Below are 13,718 nucleotides of genomic sequence, written 5' to 3'. Positions count from 1 at the left end.
AGATCTCTAGAGAGCTGAATTTGGCTGCCAGCTCTGTGTTCCTGCACTCTCTGCTCTATACCATTTAATAATTCGTTGCACATTCCAACAGCTTGGAGGGAAAGCATCAAGGCCCTTCCAGTTTGCAAAACCTTTCATGCCTAATTACCTGGACAGATTTTTTTTCTTCAACTCATGACAGGAGGTAAAGAAACTCGTTATTTTCAAGCCTAGTGTGCGTAATTATCACGGATGTGTATGGAAATGCATTTAATATAAGGAAACGTTCTGGCTTGATCCGTTTGGGTGTGCGTGTTTTTATCGGTGTTGAAAGTTGTATTTATTCTCAGGATGACTTCATATGTACAAAATCTCTCTTATGTAGCAACAAAACTGAGCTTGCATTGAGTGCACACTTGACAGGGAGCTGCAGCCAGTTCTGGATCTTTGATTAGTGTACCCATCTCACGCATATGTTTCCAAACATATATTTGTCTCATTCAAATATTACATGTTTAGACACATATTGTTGTTCTTTAAATTACACTAAAAATGTAATGTATGAAAAAGATACAACAGAGGAATAAATATCTTCCTTGCTTAGATCACTTGAACTGAATGAAACCCACATTTTCAACAGAAGGTTTTGGTCTTGGGCTTCTAACTTGCAGCACTTACTTTCAAATATTCAGTCCAAGTATGTTGATTCAAACTTCTTCTCAAATATTCAAAAACATATTTCAGTCTTGGATAGAATCTGAAGCTGTTGCTCGACTGGCATTCTGTAGCCACTGTTAACAAAATTCATAAGCTGATATTCTTTGCAAGACCTGAAAAAAGCAACAATGGGAAAATGAGTGTAGACAAATGATTGACCACCAGGTGGCGAACAAGAGGCAAATAGTTGCTGCATCCACGCACTTGTTGATTGTAACTATACAATTACACCCCCAAAACTAAATTAGACATGAAGGTGGCATGACCCAATCCGAGTTCTGCCAATTTCCTATAAAAACGTGTGCAGCAAGGGTGCCAAACCTTTCCTTTGTTCACATTCCCCACATGTACTACCTCCCATCCACACTGTTTTACTCCTAGTGGGAATTTCATTCATTATCAGAGTTCCACTAGGAGAAAAAAAGCTGTGGAAAGACAGTGTAATCTTGAAACCTTGGACTGTGAGTGCTGAAGAAATGCAGTTCTCAGAACAAGGGGTACTGGTTGCAGGATCAGTGCTAGGGCTCGGCATTGCTGGGTACCTGCCAATGTACCCAGCAATGTAGCTGGGAGTCCATTGATGACCATCAGAGCCCCTTGGCCCTGCTACAGCGCCTCCTCCTTGTTGTTGCTGCCTGTTCACCTGCCATCTCCAAGCAGGTGGAGATAAGAGCAAGGAAAAGGAGGAGAAGCCTCCACTGGCCAGCTCTCTTCTTTCTGGGCAACAGCTTGGATTGGACCCAGAGGGAAAGGGGGCAAGTGAATAACAGTCGTGACAGTGGCTAGGAGGTAGGTTCACTCAGGGTATCTTGGCTAAAGGCCCAACCAAAACCTGGAATCAACACGGGAAGTGGCTGAATCTGTCAAAACAAGTGGGCCAAAATGACACGTTCCCTGAGAAGTGGAAATCTTGTCTGAAAAGGTCCTCACCTTTCTGCTACCTCTGCTCCAGATATAATCACCTCCAAGCCATTCTAACAGTAAAAAGTAGAAGAGTCGCCCAGTAAAGCGGTGTACATCAGCTGCTGGAGAGCATGGGTGGGAAAGTGCTAATGCTTGTGGGTTCCAGATCAACAGCTGGTTGGCCACTGTGTGAACAGAGTGCTGGACTAGATGGACCCTTGGTCTGATCCAGCAGGGCTCTTATGTTATTAAGCTGGCCAGTCTTTGTACTGCAGTACAGATTCCCCAGGAAAATGCTTTGCTTCTTAGCAGTGGAGGCTTGCTTTGCACCTTGGATAGCTCTCTTAGAGTTCTGACTGGTTCTGTCTGAAACCTGGAGCAGATTCACTGCCCCACTGACATTGGAGCCACCAGCCTCCACTACTTATTAGTAGATGGGATACTTGACGCATTAAGCTCACCGGAGGCCTTTGGGTAAGCCTCTTCAGCCTCTCCCACCTCACAGTGACATAGTGAGGATGAGATGGAATAAGAATGTATACACTGAGTTTCTTTGACTCCCTGGGATAAGACCGTGTTGAAATCTACCAGGTAGCAGAGAATGGACAGAGAGCCAGCATAGCATGTAATACTCAGAATGACAGATCAGGACAGGGAACGTGAAGGTTCCTATCTCCACTGAGCCATGATGTTCAATAGATGGTCTTGGGCTAGAAATCCTCTCTCACCATCAACAGAACCACCTGGAGAGCAGAAGTTATATGGTGGCCATAGAAGTACAGTAAAGAAGAATAGTAAAATATAAATAAATAAAACCTATCTTATCAGATTGTTGTGAAGATTAAGTGTGGTGGCGGGGAACTACGTATGCTGCCCTGCGCCCCTTGGCGGAAGGGTGGGATAACATATAAACCTAATTATTTTTATTTTAAAAACTGCAGCAAATGGATGTAAGCTGCAAATCCTATGCCTGTTCACCCATTAAAAACAGTGGGACATGCTTCTGAGTGAACAATGTGTAAGAGTGCATTGTTAACTGGTTATGCCAGATTTTGATGCTGATGAAACCGTCGTCTGATCCCACCTTCGCCTTTCCCTTCCCTAGGCAGTGTATAAACTGGCTGACGTTTCCTGCAAGTGCCACGGTGTCTCTGGTTCCTGCAGCCTCAAGACCTGTTGGCTGCAGCTGGCCGACTTCCGTAAAGTGGGCGACCTCCTCAAAGAGAAGTACGACAGCGCCGCCGCCATGAGGATCAGTCGCAAGGGCAAGCTGGAGATGGTGAACAACCGCTTTAATCCGCCGACTCCGGAGGATCTGGTCTACGTCGATCCCAGCCCTGACTACTGCCTGCGCAACGAGACCACGGGCTCGCTGGGCACCCAGGGCCGGCTGTGTAATAAGACCTCGGAGGGCATGGACGGCTGCGAGCTGATGTGCTGTGGCCGGGGCTACGACCAGTTCAAGAGCGTGCAGGTGGAACGCTGCCACTGCAAATTCCACTGGTGCTGTTACGTCAAGTGTAAAAAGTGCACAGAGATTGTCGATCAGTATGTCTGTAAATGAAAGGCCTGCGAGAGCTAGAATTCTATATTATATAAATCTATATAAATATATTTTATATATTTGTATAAAAAATAGATGGTGATGTTGTTGTTGATGATGATGATGATAATAATAATTAAAGAAGCTTATTTAAGAGACTTTTGGGGGCGGGGATCTAAAATGTTTCCGTTAGAACAGCTGGCTGGTTGGGCCGCTCCTTTTTAAAAATTATTTAATTGGGGAGCGCCATATGAGGGGGAGGGAATGCGTATGCTGGCGATCTTGACACAATGCAGCCAGGATAAAAGGGGAACTTGAGGATGAGTAGTGAACGGGATCTGCCTACAGCTCCTGTATCGCAAGAGCAGGAAGATGGGATGTGTTCCCTCTGCTACCTTACAGCTGAAATTCACATTGGGAGTTATATGCTTCTTGGGCACAGCCTAGGAGAGTGCCTTGGACGCTCAGGTAGATTTCCAAAAGGACTCGGGGTCGTTTTCTGCTTCTTGTCAAAACACACTGTGGGATACCCAACCGCAAGGCAAATTACCTGTCTTTAAGGTTGAAGAATGGCTTCGAAGACAGAGTCAGGGCTCAGTGCGGTTGACGTGTGGATTGAAGAGAGACTGTTGCATGATGGCAGATGGTCCCCCTGCCTCACGTGGGTGAAGGAAAACATTACCTTTGACCTAAAAGTGCTGCTTTACCCTTCTATTCTGACTGAAACTCCAGCATCTGGTTCTTCTGGATTTTGTGGAATGCACGGGTGGGGGTGGGGGTGGGAAGGAATCTACAAAAGCTCTGAAAAGGCAAAGTGGAATTCTTTTCTTCTGCCATTTGGTCTGTTTTCTCCTTGTGGATGAAGAACTGGCTACTTGTCTCTTGGGCCTACACGGATTGTTTGGGGAAAGAGTCCATGTTCTATGCAAGTGTCTCTGGACTTGAGAGAAACGCAGACACCCACGGGATTCAACAAAAACACTACGCCTCAATCTCCACATGGATTTGGACGGTCACGTGTCCTGCGCTTTTCTCACCTTCCTTGCCCCTGCCATCGATGTACAGTTTCTTTTAAACATTAAATATCCCTTGTTCTCGCCCTTGCCCTCATTTTTGTGAGCACATTTGTCTTGTATTGCTGCTAATGTATTTCACAGCACAGGGACTTTTTGCCAAGTTGGATTCTTTCTTGGTTTATGGAAGTCAGACCTGATTCTCGTGTTACGTTTTGACATGGCAAAGTCACCAAGAGGTGATTTTTTAAAAGAAATGTCAATGTTGCCTGAAGTCTATTTGATTTGTATGCTTCTTCACATGGTGAGAGCTGGGTTGTTTTTTTTTTACCATCCTGAGTTAAATTTATAATGGTGAGGGAGCATGCCCATGAGATACTCATCACACAAAATGAGTGTATTAAAGTTACCTTGTGAGACTTAGATCTCAATAGGGATTCATTTAGAATAGAATAGATTAAAAATCACCATAAAATGCATTAAACGGATTAAAAACATATAAAACTGATACAATATTAAAATAACAATTGGACATGTTAAAAAACATCTGGGTAGGCCTGCCGGAAGAGATCAGTCTTTATGGCTTTCTTAAACTCGGCAAGGCTATTAAGTTGACGAATCTCTCCCGGCAGGCCATTCCACAGGCTGGAATTAAACCTTTTAAAAAACAGTATTTTAGAGGTGTCCTCTGAAGAGGTTCACTAATGAGACCCACTGGCTATTGCTGTGGGGTGATTGGTGAGGGGGCAAATTCCAATCCTTACCCGTAACCATTTGAAGGAGGAGGTGCAGTCAGCACCATGCAAGCATAGGGTTGCTGACTGGCTAGCCACCATCACTGACATCCACTGCCTGTGGCCAGTATCCAATGGGCTGCTTATGCCCCTTCTGATTCTTCTTCACCCTGCTGATTCCGTTGTGCAAGTGGCCCTTCGCCGTTTGTGCAGTAGTGATTTAGCACTTCCGTGGGCATAAAGGAGCTCCACCAACCTGCCTTCAGAAATGATCATTTCTGCTCATTTGGGGACTTCCTTTAGAAAGTGCTAAATCTCCTTTGCATACTATAAGTGTTGGGTCCCACTAGTGCAATGGAATCAGCAGGAATTGGTGGGGTGGAAGGGAAGCAGCGGGGGCATAAACACCCTGTTGGACACTTCCTAGTGTCTGTACCAGGAATGGATAGCCAGTTAGTAATCACATTCTTCTATGGTGTTGACTAATGTCACATTCCCCAACCTGGTGCCTTTCAGATATTTTGATCCAGCTCCTCTCAGCTCCACATACAATGGCCAATAGGAATGCTGTGAGTTGAGTTCTGAAACATCTGGAGGGCACCAGGCGGGAGAAAGCTGAATTAAGCTGTCTGCCGCCTCTTCACTGCTACTAGTAACAGCAGGAGTTCCTCTCTTTTTTTATTGTTCCAGTGACTGACAGTTCCCACCAGAGAAAATCTTTACCAGCCACGCTAATCTATTCTGTGCCCCCTGGACTTATAGACAACAGGGTTGGCCACTTGGGTTGAATATTAATATTGGCATTGCATTTGCCCCCTTTGGACAAATGTCATATCTTTTAGTGTTAAGCAATTAGATATATTTCATAACAGATTAAATGCTACAGTTTAGCTGATGCTAAAGACAGGCACTGATTTAAGACGTACAGGTCATAAGGCAAAAGATGAATCAGGTCATTCCTGAAATAATTGTCATTAGTTTTAAGGTATGGTACGAGGAATCTCAGAGAAAATTCTGGACTATAACTCAGACCCACAAACTGGCTAGAAAACTGGATGAAAATACAGCAGAGTGAATTTTGGTAAAGACAGAAGTGTGTGCAAAGGAGGCCTTAGAAACTTGGTATGGGAGATGAACAGCTGTATTGTTCAACTAGAGCAAACAGAGTGGTGCCAAGTGATGATTACAATGGGGATCCCCCCCAACAAACATTCTCTGTACATAATAAATTCGGAAGTCACGGGAAGACTAGGTTAGACTCCTTCTCCCTGACATAGTTTTCTATGTTCAAGGATTTATTATGGTGATGATTTTGGCATGGAGGAACATCCATTCAAATGAGCTCCCATCTGCATCCAGAAGTGTTTCTGTTTCTGCCCACACTAAGGTTCCTGACACCTCCTTTTTGTGAGAAATATGCTTGAGAACTGCTGAAGAAAAGCTGTATTCCTTAAATAGCACGAATCCTACATATAGTTTGCCACCATGACGAACATATACACGTGTGTTTTCCATGAAGTTTGAGATGTGTAGTGACTTCCTTCCATATGAACATGTGGGGAGATAGATGTATCTGCATTTATCACAAATTACATGTAGGATTAAATGTGATTTCCTATAAGGGAAATCTTACAGTGCCTTGGAAAGAGGCAATAGCAAAGCAGTGGAGGCTGGTGGCTCTGATGTCAGTGGGGTGCTGCTCCTTCAGAGTTCTGACTGGTTCTTACTGAAACCCAGAGTGGATTTAGCACTCCACTGACTTCAGAACCACCTTTCTCCACTAGGAGAGCCTGCTTTGCATTCAGAGGGTCCAAGTTTGAATCCTTGGCCTCTCCAGTTAAAAAAGGATCAGGCAATGGGAAAGTCCTCTGCCTGACACAATGGAGAGATGATGTGAGTTAGGGTAGACAATAGTGGGCTAAACCAGTGGTCTTCAACTGGTGGGTCACAACCCAAAAGTGGGTCACGAGATCAGTCCAGATGGGTTGCCACCATGTTAGGCATGGAGAAAATTGTGAAAGTGGGTCCCATGTTGCAGGTTGGGAGTTTGAGGTGGGTCTTGGGTCTGGACCAATTGAAGACCACTGAGGACAAATAATCTGACTTGGTATAGAGCAGCTTCCTATGTTCCATGTAGGAAATGTTATCATGAAATGTTATATGAAGTGGTCCTGACCCTGCCTTCAAGGTCAACTAAGGTTCTTTTTCTTCATCAATTAACTCATTAGCAAATATATGTAATAATCCTACTTCCAATAGGATTATTTTCTTAACTTTCTTGCTAGCGAATGGCGGTTGGAATATATTTTCAGTACATACAGGCCTAGAGATCACTTGCAGTCGAGCAATAACCAGAAGGCACAGCCCAAAACAGAAAATGTTTACTGACAGTATTCTTATTATTTGGAACACTTGCTTTATTAGACTTAAAACCGCCGTATGAATTTTTTTTTAAATTGCCAATGCATAGAAATGAGCAAGAAGAGCCCAGTAAAATACAATTCTGGATTTTTACAAGTTCCGTTTGTGTCCAAAGTTGTTGTTTTTTTAGCAATTTGTTACAGTTCCTGCAGCCAAAGGTATCAGTAATTCATATCTCATAGATAACAATTTGAAGGATTCAGAATACATAAGAGAAGAACAGAGTGCCTTCTTTAAAATACCACTTCATAATTTTTTTTAAAAAAAACACCCCATTATTGTAGGATTTTAAACAAATTATTAATCCATGCATTGCTTGGCATCCTAGGGAGAAATTTCTTGGACTATACTAAGTGAACTGGATTTATGTTCTTTTTATATAAAATCCAAAGCCAATGGTACAGTAATTCAATGCAATGAAAACTGTTTTCCACTCATGGAAAAATTGAGAGGATAATGGCCTTATCCAACTCCTTTAAAAACTCGCCAGTAATTGGAACTATACCCAAATCCCATGAAATCTATGAGCTACATATTCCTGGGAGGGATATAGGATAATTTATTCTAAAACAGAAAAATCATATTTTGGCTTCTTTTGAAGATCTCATATCTCACCTTTTCTTCTGCAATGACTGTACATTATATGATAATTAGTTATATTTGAACCATAGCCTCTTTCTAGATTTTTAATTATAAATGAATTTTTGATTGGGAATTAAAAGTTGGGTTTTAGATCAAGGAATAGAAATACCTGAAAGGCTGGGATATAGAGGAGTGGTTTAACATAGAGAATAATTATCCTTGGTTGAGGAAGGTATTTTCCCATTTCAACCAATAAGGAAACCACTACAAGTCTTCTGATAACCCCATTTATTGAGGTTCTTAATAAAAAGAGAAATGTTCCATAAAAATGTTGATGGGATTTTCAGTAGTCCTCTGAAAATGTTATCTTTTAATGTCTACCGCAACCTTCTTCCAAAATAAACTGAGTGGAATTTTTGCTTCAAAACAAATCTGTGAGATAGCTGAGTTTAAAAAAGTTACTGGGTTCATACGGTGCAGTTTATTGTGAATTATTTAACATAACTATGGTCTGTTCTAGGATTATGTGAAGATTGTTTAAACTCGTTGCATATCCAACCCCCACTTGGGGGTTGTACAACCCTCACATAACCCATACCTGCTGGGTTCACACGACACAAGACCTCCTGAATAGGGGTTGGATATGCAAAATGGCAGCCGCGTGTGTCATGTGAACCAGCAGTGCCTTGCTCAAGAACAGTCCATGAGCTTAACAGCAGAGCAGGGATCTAAACCTAGATTTTTCATATCCAACCCCAAACTCTAGGTATATGCTCTCTTTATTTAATGCCGATAGTCCATGAGGCACTGTACACAATGTACTATTGACACAAATTGTATCCAGATGGTCTACATTCAGTGTAAACATGGATGGGACAAAGGTAAAAAGTGAGAGGGAAGGCTGATGAATGAATAGCAAGGACGGAGGTGGGTGTTGGAAGTGTTAACAGGCAGTGTTGGGTGGGTGAATCATTCACTGGTAGATCAGAAAAGACTTTGTAGATGAAAAGGTTTTGAGGAACAGTCTAAAAGAGGAAGAAGATGGGGCTAGCCCAGATATACTCATAGGAATGGAATAGATGATGGCATGAATATCAAAGGGTGTGTGAACTCATGCTTCTCTTTTTATTTGTAAAAGAAGAAAGTAAATTGATCCCAAGTAACTGTATCTTTGACTTTGATCTTCATAATCTTTTCTCCGGTTCTTCCTTTATTCATGATGCATCAGCGTATTTGCAATGAAGGGAAAGGGTGTATTAAGCCAAAGGAGGCCACATAGCTAAAAGGAACAGGTAATTTCCAAAATGGATGAGAGAGATCACTGTGGAATTTAAATTGTGCTCAGTTAGGTACAATTGCACATGGCTGTGAATAAGTATTTTTGAGTTTTTCTGTTCAACTCTTATCCCTGCTGCTGCACTGCTATGCCACCTTGGCTGAGCATGTCAACCTTATTATGCAGTGAAGTGAGGGAAAGGGGCGGATCGTGTCACTATCCGTACCCACATGTACTGCAGAGGTAAGTGAGATATTATAAAAACTTTTTAATATACTGATAAGTTACACTAGTTCCCAAAGTTCAGGTGCACTTCCACTGTAAAGCTGTATATTATATCATTAAAAAAGCACAGACAAGTACTCAAAGACCATTTACAAAACACTTAAAGACCAAAACACTTAAAGACCATACGTGTTTCGACCCAACAGAGGTCTTCTTCAGTGGTCACATGAACTATATATGCACATGAAAAAGCTAAGAATTATTTTCAAATTGCCATTGCCTGAAAGTCAAGAAAAACATAGAATTAGCAACATTCATATCCATGCTAAAGCCTCTTGCCCATAAACATGTCCTTCAATTGGTTTACCTAAAAAGTTTTTTTAAAAAACCACTTACCACTAGATGTTACAATCACTTGCCTTTTGGAATGGATAGTGGGCTACTATATTTTAGCTAGTATCCAAAATTTGGAATGAGGCTGCATGTCCCAACTGCTAATATGGTATTTTGTTGGCAAGGAACCTCTTTTCTAAATTCAAATGTGCAAAAAGGCACATTTGAATTTTTTATTTATTTATTTATTTATTAAAAAATAAAAGTTGTTTTTATAAAGCCAAAATACGATAATATATATACAAAGCTAAAATACTTACCAGTAGCAAGGCTAGCACCATTTGCACTAGTATTCTCACATGTACTTCTGTTTGTTAACAGGAAGCTGGATGCTACTACCAGCCACCTGACACATTATATAGTACAAGAGGCTGAGCATGTCAACCTTTATTGTTTTACTCTGTACAGCACCATGTACATTGATGGTGCTATATAAATAAATAAATAAATAAATAATAATAATAATAATAATAATTATGCATAACATTCCCTATAACACATTGAGAATAAAGATATCTGCCTTTATTGCTGGTGTTTTATTCGACATACTCCAATGTTACGACTTTATATTCTAATTTTAAAGCTGCAATCTTATGCAGACTTACTTGGGAGAAAGACTTGTAGAACTCAGTAAGTCTTACTTTTGAATAAACAATAGCCTAGGCTCAAGTTGCAAAAGACCACATGTTTTCTCATGTGTCACAATCAGCATTACATTCCAACCCCATTGATTTTCTTTTCATCCTGACTACAATAAGGATATACAGGAGTGAACTGTATTCAGGGTTGGCTCAAGACATGTTGATGTCTCGAGTGGCTGCTCTGGATTGCACCATCCATGAAGTTTGCTCTCCATACTCTTGGAACATTCCAGATGATGAGGCGCAACCCTTGGACTATGCTAGTTCATTGGCACTCCAAAAAGAAATTGCTGCTGCAATGATCGCTTGAGCAATACAGTCAGTCTGCCCTGGCTGTATTTCTACTTGAACTTTGTCTTTGTTCTGGATTTTGTCTAGCAGCAGGCAGCCTGCTTTTACTGTTTGTGGTGAAAGGTCACGGGCACATGGAAGATTTGTTTGCTGGACTGCTGATGATACAACAGCTCACTGGTAGAGCCACATCTTTGCATGCAGAAGGTACTAGGTTCATTCCCCAGTATCTCCAGGTAGGGTACAGAAAGAATCCTGTGTGAAACCCTGGTAAGCCACTACAAGGTAGTGGACTGTTGTGGCAGCTCCCTATGTTCCAGTACAACAATGCTAGGAGTATTACAGGTTTAGACTTAATAAAAGCATCTCCTACACATTTAAAGCAAGGGTGCAGAACCACTTTCAGCCTGAAGGCCTAATTCAACTTCAGATGCGCTCTTGGGGGCCACATTCCAGTGGAGGGTGGGGCCAAAGACAAAGGAGGCAGGCCCAAGGCCAAAGCAGTGGAGCTCAAAATACAAAGAATCATATCATAGAATCATATCATAGAATAGCAGAGTTGGAAAGGGCCTACAAGGCCATCCAGTCCAACCCCCTGCTCAATGCAGGAATCCACCCTAAAGCATCCCTGACAGATGGTTGTCCAGCTGCCTCTTGAAGGCCTCTAGTGTGGGAGAGCCCACAACCTCCCCAGGTAACTGATTCCACCGTCGCACTGCTCTAACAGTCAGGAAGTTTTTCCTGATGTCCAGCCGGAATCTGGTTTCCTTTAACTTGAGCCCGTTATTCTGTGTCCTGCACTCTGGGAGGATCGAGAAGAGATCCTGGCCCTCCTCTGTGTGACAACCTTTTAAGTATTTGAAGAGTGCTATCATGTCTCCCCTCAATCTTCTCTTCTCCAGGCTAAACATGCCCAGTTCTTTCAGTCTCTCTTCATAGGGCTTTGTTTCCAGACCCCTGATCATCCTGGTTGCCCTCTTCTGAACACGCTCCAGCTTGTCTGCATCCTTCTTGAATTGTGGAGCCCAGACTGGACACAATACTCTAGATGAGGCCTAACCAGGGCCAAATAGAGAGGAACCAGTACCTCACGTGATTTGGAAGCTATACTTCTATTAATGCAGCCCAAAATAGCATTTGCCTTTCTTGCAGCCATATCGCACTGTTGGCTCATACTCAGCTTGCGATCTACAACAATTCCAAGATCTTTCTCGTTTGTAGTATTGCTGAGCCAAGTGTCCCCCATCTTGTAACTGTGCATTTGGTTTCTATTCCCTAAATGTAGAACTTGGCATTTATCCCTATTAATTTTCATTCTGTTGTTTTCAGCCCAGCACTCCAGCCTATCAAGATCACTTCGAAGTTTGTTTCTGTCTTCCAGGGTATTAGCTATCCCACCCAATTTTGTGTCATCTGCAAATTTGATCAGCGTTCCCTGCACCTCCTCATCCAAATCATTAATAAAAATGTTGAAGAGCACTGGGTCCAGGACTGAGCCCTGCGGCACCCCACTCGTTGCCTCTCCCCAGTTTGAGAAGGTTCCATTGATAAGTACTCTTTGAGTCCGATTCTGTAGCCAACTGTGAATCCACCTAATAGTTGTTCCATCTAGCCCACTTTTAGCTAGTTTGTTAATCAGAATATCATGGGGCACTTTGTCAAAAGCTTTGCTGAAGTCAAGATATATGACGTCCACAGCAGTCCCACAGTCCACAAGGGAGGTTATCCTACCAAAAAATGAGATCAAATTAGTCTGACAGGATTTGTTCCTGACAAATCCATGTTGGCTTCTAGTAATCACTGCATTGATTTCAAGGTGTTTACAGATTGACTTCTTTATAATCTGCTCCAGAATTTTCCCAGGGATGGATGTCAGACTGACTGGTCTGTAGTTCCCAGGTTCCTCCTTTTTGCCCTTTTTGAAGATAGGGACAACGTTAGCCCTCCTCCAGTCGTCCGGCACCTCACCCATCTTCCATGATTTTGCAAAGATAATAGACAAAGGTTCTGAGAGTTCTTCCGCTAACTCCTTCATTACTCTAGGATGCAGTTCATCGGGCCCTGGAGATTTAAACTCATTCAAGGAAATTAGGTGTTCTTTGACCATTTGTTTATCAATCTCAAACTGCAATCCTCCCCCCTCAACTTCTGCTTCACTTTTTCCAGGGGGTCATAGACCCGCTTTTGGGAGAAGACCGAGGCAAAGTAGGAATTGAGCACTTCAGCCTTTTGTTTGTCGTCTGTTATCAATTTGCCATCCTCATTAAGCAGTTGAACCACCATTTCTTTCCTCTGCCTTTTACTACTCACGTATCTGAAGAAAGCCTTTTTATTGCTTTTAGCATCCCTCGCTAATCTCAGCTCATTCACAGCTTTAGCCTTCCTGACGCCATTTCGGCACTTCTGCGCCACTTGTCTGTACTCTTCTTTTGTAGCCTGGCCTTCCTTCCACTTCCTATATGTATCCCTTTTTGTTTTCAGGTCATCTCTAAGCTTTTTGTGGAGCCACATTGGTTTCCTCTGTTGTCTTCTATCTTTTCTCCTTGTTGGAATTGTTTGTAACTGTGCCTTTACAATTTCATTTTTAAAATACTCCCACCCATCCTGCACTCCTTTTCTCATTAGGCTCCCTTGCCACGGGACCTTACTTATTATAGTTCTGAGTTTATTAAAATCAGCTTTCCTAAAATCCAGAGTACGTGTATGGCTACGCTCGACTTTTGTCTCCTTCATAATCAAGAATTCAAGTATGACGTGGTCACTTTCCCCCAGAGTTCCCGTAACTGCCACTTTATCCACTAAGTCATCCCTATTGGTCAATATCAAGTCAAGGATTGCCGATCCTCTAGTTCCTTCCACCACTTTCTGTAGGAGAAAGTTATCACCCATACATGTCAGGAATTTCTTGGAAGGGCCGCTTTTGGCAGTAATGGTCTCCCAACAGATATCAGGGTAATTGAAGTCCCCCATCACTACTACATCACACTTCCTTGAAACACT

General features: G+C 42.3%; 1 protein-coding gene across 1 annotated transcript in view; it reads left to right on the top strand.

Moving 5' to 3' along the window:
• The window catches only part of WNT5B (Wnt family member 5B), a 28,942-nt gene extending 25,697 nt beyond the window's left edge, over positions 1–3,245 (top strand). Inside the window, exon 5 of the mRNA XM_063134901.1 lies at positions 2,705–3,245. Within this exon, the coding sequence (XP_062990971.1) occupies positions 2,705–3,163 (459 nt within the window). The 3' untranslated portion in view covers positions 3,164–3,245. The remainder of the gene's footprint in view (positions 1–2,704) is intronic.
• The last annotated feature ends 10,473 nt before the right edge of the window (positions 3,246–13,718 follow it).

Source organism: Elgaria multicarinata, chromosome 9, assembly GCF_023053635.1.
Source record: "Elgaria multicarinata webbii isolate HBS135686 ecotype San Diego chromosome 9, rElgMul1.1.pri, whole genome shotgun sequence".
NCBI lineage: Eukaryota > Metazoa > Chordata > Lepidosauria > Squamata > Anguidae > Elgaria > Elgaria multicarinata.
The sequence above is the reverse complement of the archived record's forward strand: the minus strand, read 5'-3'. Positions and strand labels throughout refer to the sequence as shown.